The sequence below is a fragment of the Cariama cristata genome, unplaced genomic scaffold (genome assembly GCF_000690535.1).
Source record: "Cariama cristata isolate BGI_N322 unplaced genomic scaffold, ASM69053v1 scaffold11532, whole genome shotgun sequence".
Lineage (NCBI taxonomy): Eukaryota > Metazoa > Chordata > Aves > Cariamiformes > Cariamidae > Cariama > Cariama cristata.
The window spans coordinates 1-5,706 of NW_009605512.1; the positions used below are offsets into that span (position 1 = coordinate 1).

General features: G+C 44.8%; 1 protein-coding gene across 1 annotated transcript; it reads left to right on the forward strand.

Moving 5' to 3' along the window:
- The first annotated feature begins 878 nt into the window (after window positions 1–878).
- Window positions 879–5,149, forward strand: LOC104156387 (serine/threonine-protein kinase PDIK1L-like). The gene is made up of 3 exons (XM_009695986.1): window positions 879–1,500; window positions 2,562–2,778; window positions 4,763–5,149. Exons 1-3 carry the CDS (start codon window positions 955–957, stop codon window positions 4,996–4,998), a joined length of 999 nt encoding a protein of 332 aa, XP_009694288.1. The 5' UTR covers window positions 879–954; the 3' UTR covers window positions 4,999–5,149.
- Window positions 5,150–5,706: the final 557 nt, after the last annotated feature.

Here is a 5,706-nt window from a genome sequence, read left to right on the forward strand (position 1 = left end):
GGGAGGTTTGAAGGGGGAAGGGTTAAGGGGATTGGGAAAGGAACATGTGGGGCATGAAAGCAGAGAATGATTGATGTGTGATAAGGGAGCAAAGCTTGGGATGGTGTTGAAGAGCACCGGCGTAGGGAGAAGCGAAATGAGAGGCTGGAAAGGGAGCAGGGTTATCAGGAGACAGGGGTGGGGGGCGGGAATTGAATGAGAGACTGTGAGAATTACAGCAGGAACCTGTACTAGACAACGACATGAAGAATGACCTGGGATGGCAGGCCTGGGAGTGGGGCAGGGAGCTTGAGGTGGAGGGGAAGGGCAGCGCGAGGAAGAGGGTGAGCTGGAGAAAGGGGGGCGAGTATCAGGGCATGGACTGGTAGAAAATTGCTAGTGGAAGTGCAGGGACATGGTGTAGGCGTTGATGGATAAGTAAATTTATGAGGGGGGAAAGTGAGGGTGAAAGATTTAGTGCCAGACTGGCACTTCTGACTAACTTTATTTCTTTAAAAGTCAATTCTGGTGAAAGTAAGTTCAACTGTTACCCAGGAGGTCTTGTCTTCCCTTTCCTGCCTTGCTTAGGAAACGTGTCTACACAGTGCTTTTTCTTTCTCACTAAACTCCGTCCACTGGGGACAAATCGATGTCACTTCCCGGGGGGTTGTATCCCACTGTGCAGCCGGGATTGTACCTGATAACGTCTCAAAGTTACCATGGATATAGGCCTTCTCTTAAACCCCTGTTTTAGCTGTCGGTCCTTGTGCAGCCACATCATATACCAATGCATATACTGCTAAAACTGATACCGGTTGGAAGCATTTGCAGGTGATAGTTGGTAAGCTGTTTTGTTTGGGAGAGTTTTAGGCTTTTTATCCCCTTCTCTTCTGGGGTTTTACTGCAGGTGACGACTGATTGCCATGAGTTCAAATATTTTCCTCTGATTTGGTGTTCCCTGGGCCGAAGTGAGGAATGGCTACAGAAGCCAAGTACAGCATCGTTCGAGAAGTGGGCCGAGGGAGCTATGGGGTGGTTTATGAGGCCATCGTTAATCAAACTCGAAGCAAAGTAGCTGTAAAGAGGATGCATTGTAACGTGCCTGAAAACGTAGAACTGGCTCTGCAAGAGTTCTGGGCCCTGCAGAGCATCCAGAGGCAACATGAAAACGTGATCCAGTTGGAGGAGTGCATCCTGCAGAACGGCCAAGTCTTTCAGCCAATTAGTCATCGGTACAGGAAATCAGACAGCCACTTGCTGCTCATTGAGACCTGCCTGAAAGGGCGGAGGTGCATGGATCCCAAATCGGCCTGCTTTCTCTGGTTTGTGATGGAGTTTTGTGATGGTGGCAACATGAACGAGTACCTGCTGTCTCGCAGCCCGGATGCTCAGCTGAATAACAGCTTCATGCGGCAGCTCAGCAGCGCCGTGGCTTTCCTACACAGAAACCAGATCGTGCACAGAGACCTGAAATCTGACAATATTTTGATTTCTCATAGATGTGGAAGTCCCATAGTAAAGGTAAGGGAATAAAACTTTGCTGTAACAAGGATGTGATCTACATGCTTATGTGTCACATGCGTTGGAAGGGGCTTTTGGTAAGTCTTGTGATGCTTGTAATAAGTGTACTCAGAACATCTGGTATCAGTTGTGGGCTTTTTTTTTTTTTTAGGAGTCTTGGAAGGAAGTGGAGGTCACGATGGTGCGTTTCTGTAACGCCCTTCATCCACTGCTTATCTGTTGAGAGGAACAGTTCAGGGCTGTCTAACTTCTGCACGCTAGACAATCAAAGCGATCATGATCAGTCAAAGATGAAGCAATATTTTCTGTTCCCTTAAAGTTTAAGAACACACCACCTTATTACAACAGCTAGCGCTTCCAATATTGCTGCCTCAAGCACATATCAATGTTCAGGGGAGGTGGGGAATGTCTTTGTGCTTCACATTCGTGCCCTGATTGAGGTAAAGACTGGCTAGTTGCCTTTCTTGTAGCACCAGACTGAAAGTCTCTTCCAGCTATCCAAAAAGCTGGGAGCCAGCTTGTGCCTGAACTTTCAATCCTGAGAGTTCCAGTAGTCAGGACATAAAATAACAGGTCGGTGCATTCAGATAATTCATGCCTTGACCTTCCAGATCAATAATAGCATTTGTACTTCAACCTGTAGAGCCATCAAGGGACGCTTAAATCAATGTCGTTTTAATCACTGTGGATAATAATGGTAATGCAAGGGATTCAGTGCACTCACCGTGGAACAGTAAGAGCCACTTCTACGGTAAATGTTGTTCAAGGTATGTTTATGCCCAATTAGATGTAATCAGAGTGAACTTCACAGAAGGATAACGATCGGATACCTGTTTTGCCCATCTTAGGAAGGGGAACAAACCACAGGAAAGGAGTTGGGGAATGGACAGCTACCAGGAAATAATCAGCTCTTTGTTTCACCAGGGTTGTCACCCGACAAGTGCCAGCACCGTGCTGCGGTGGATTCCAGAGTGGAATTCACTGAGCTGCTCTTCGTAACCACCCTTGTAAACTTGGTGTTTGTGAAGAACTGATTTTGCTTTTCTTTTTATGCATTGCAGGTAGCGGATTTTGGCCTCAGTAAGGTGTGTCAGGGGAAAGGGAACGTGAACCAGCATCGCTTCTCCTCTGCGTGTGGGTCAAACTTCTACATGGCTCCAGAAGTATGGGAAGGTCACTACACGGCAAAGGCTGACATATTTGCCCTTGGGATCATTTTCTGGGCTATGGTTGAGAGAATCACCTTCCGAGATGGGGATACTGAGAAGGAATTGCTCGGTGAGGATCAGTTCGGTGCTGTCATGTTGTCAGCGGACGTTCGGGATCTGTAGGGAACCACTGAGAGGTGTTCTCCTCGACACAGTTGCCAATGCTGTGGCATATATGCTTTGGATATGGCTTTCTCTAGGAATTTGCAAGCACCTTGCAACCCAAAGAAATCCAAAGTTGAGGAGTTTTTGGGTGGTTGGGGTTTTGTTTTTAAGAGAACTGCAAAGAAATCTCTTTTTCTTCATCATGCGTTGCTCCTAATTTGGTTACTTCTCATGCAGGGCTTCCAGGTCTTGAAGACAGATCAGTAAGGCAGAGGGAATGCTTTTTATATTTGCAAATCATTATTTTATTTGGAAGATCATTCCTTCTGCCAGATTTTTCAAAAGTACTCTGGGGGATTTAAAGGTTAAGGGAAAGATTTCTTCTGACTTCTCTGCGGTCAGGCCTTCCTTACCCTAAGGAACGCTCTTCAGAAATGGATTTGGCCCTTATTATCGCTAAAGAATTGTCAGAGGGGGAAAAAAAAAAGTCCTCGTAGCTGTTGGTGAGGCATCTGTCTTAGAGCTATGCTCTTGATAGAGGATTTAGTATCTGTATACTTCCCTTTGCTCAGAAATGCTTTTAATGCTTTTAAAACCAAAACCTTTCCGGAATTGGCCTTATGGTTTCAGTTGTATCCTTGACTTGGCATAACCAAGGGACGGAATCACTCGGAGCGCTGAAAGGATGTTCCGAGGAGCCAAATAATAATCTGGGAAAGGATGTTTAGATAAGCTTCACTGCCATCTGGCTGAGTTTCCTCATGGTTTAGAGATGCAAGATCTCGCAGGGATGACTTGTCCGACGGCCTGCTCTCTCCCCCTGCCTCCACCTTCCTCCAAATCCCCCACATATATGCACGCTTGAAATACTTTGTACTAAATGATTTTAGAAAGTATATTGCAGTGGAAAATCCATCTCGAGAGGAGAGAATGCCAGCCATGCACATTAGCATAATAATTGAAGACATCTACCCAGACTCTGAGATCATAGTCTACCTGTCTGTCTTTCTTTTAAATGTTTAAATTCTTAAAAGGAATTTCTACGGAGGAACTTCGAGAAGCTATTGTGCTACCGCTTTAATTTTTTTTTTCATATCCAAGTAGGCTCAGTTCTAATTCTGTTATTTATTTCCTTTTAAAATGCCAAACATTGATAAATGTTTTAGTTCCTGCCTACAGAAACAAGCAAATGGTTGCAGCTGAGACCAAAGCATGAACAGATTTCATTAAAATAGCTACCCGCCAACTTGAGATAAGGTGTTTGCAAGGCCAACCTTTTCTATACACAGACAGGTCACTGCCTTTGAAACATTGATTCTTTGCTTGGTGCAGGGGCAGAACAGCTCGAGTGAGCAAAGCTTACTATCTGTTTTGGAAGCCAGTTAATCATTTTCAACAACCGGTGAAATTATTTAGATTACCAGGAGCAAATTTACATTTCCCTTCCTTAATCTTGCTGAGGAGAAGTTGGCTAACGGTAAATGGCATATGCTGTCATTTTAATTGAAAATTGTTTGACTAACTGAGCAAATAAGTTTTGTGTTTAACTCTTCCAAGCACAGTCTCCCTCCCTCTTCTAGAGTTGCCTGAGTCTGCTAGTAGGGTGAAACGGAGTAAAATGGAGGAAGTTCATTTCAGCAGCCCATTTTCTCTGCAGACGGTCCCTAATAACTCCTTGACGAGCACGCCGTGCTTGAACTTGCTCCCTCTGTTCTGCGCGTGGTTATGCACACAGCCTTGTGCAACACCTCGATTAGTATTTGAAAGTAAAAGCCTCTTCTGATAACAACCTCCCCCAATATTTGACTTGGCGGCTGCCTCTTAATAAGTGATCTTTCTGGTAATCTCTCAGATGTTTTGTTTTCCAGATTGTCTGGACTACAAATGACAGCATTTTATGTAGACTTTCCTCTACCTGTATAACCTGACTCCTCCTAATCTGTCTTCAGGAACCTATATCTGCCAAGGCAAGGAGCTTATTCCCCTCGGAGAAGCGTTGCTGGAGAATCCCAACATGAAATTACAAATTCCCCTGAAGAACAAGAGGTCCATGCCGGATGATCTCTGCAAGCTCCTGCACGATATGCTGGCTTTTAACCCAAAAGAAAGATTGGATGCCTTCCAACTAGAAGTCCGAATCAGGCAAATCTCCTACGGCAAAAAGCGTCAACGCTCTGTCTCATAGAGACGAAGGACGTTCAGGTTAGTGTCTCTGCCAGGCTGCTCCCTATTTAGTCTGAGCTTACGGGGGATTTTCTGTTAGTGACCTCCAGACCAAAGCCCTCTAAATCAAATGTGACCTGTAGCTCTTCTGAAAATTCAGCGATAGAAAGATGCAGTCAAGCTAGAAGAAGAAAAGGCTTCGATAAATGTTTGGGAAAAAGCATTTGGTTGAAGTACGTCCAACAAAGAAACTTTTGCCTCCTTAATGGTGTGGTGTCTGTTCAGGGAATTGCCTGCGCTGTCTGTACTTGGGCCAGCCTGTCCTTTACCCTAAACCTCATCTGTTTCCACAAACCAGGGCAGATTTCTGCCATTACTCCAGCATTCACCTGTGCTTGTTTGTTGCTTTTACAATATATTTGCTAACTAAATAAAAGCTGAAGTGGGCAAAGTTGCTGTATATTTGTAGATGTGCATCTTAAATGTGGTATTCAGGTACGGTAGTAACGGTCAGATTAAAAATATTTTTTTTTTTTTTTTTGGTAATTAAAGCACTGTTAATGCTCAGAGCGTCTTGGAGCTGGGTGCACCAGATGGTAGAGGAGCTTCCTGTCCTGAACTGTTTAACATGTAAAGGCCTCGAAGAAAGTCTTGGAAAAGGCTGGACTGGAAGTCTGGTGGTCTTGCCGAGTCCTGCAGTGAGACTGCTGTTTTGATGTGCCCGCTTTGG

Coding starts and splice junctions, on each gene's coding strand:
- LOC104156387 (XM_009695986.1), top strand. CDS start 955: ATGGCTACAGAAGCCAAGTACAGCATCGTTCGAGAAGTGGGCCGAGGG. Junction 1,501..2,561: donor GTGGAAGTCCCATAGTAAAG/GTAAGGGAATAA, acceptor TATGCATTGCAG/GTAGCGGATTTTGGCCTCAG. Junction 2,779..4,762: donor TACTGAGAAGGAATTGCTCG/GTGAGGATCAGT, acceptor ATCTGTCTTCAG/GAACCTATATCTGCCAAGGC.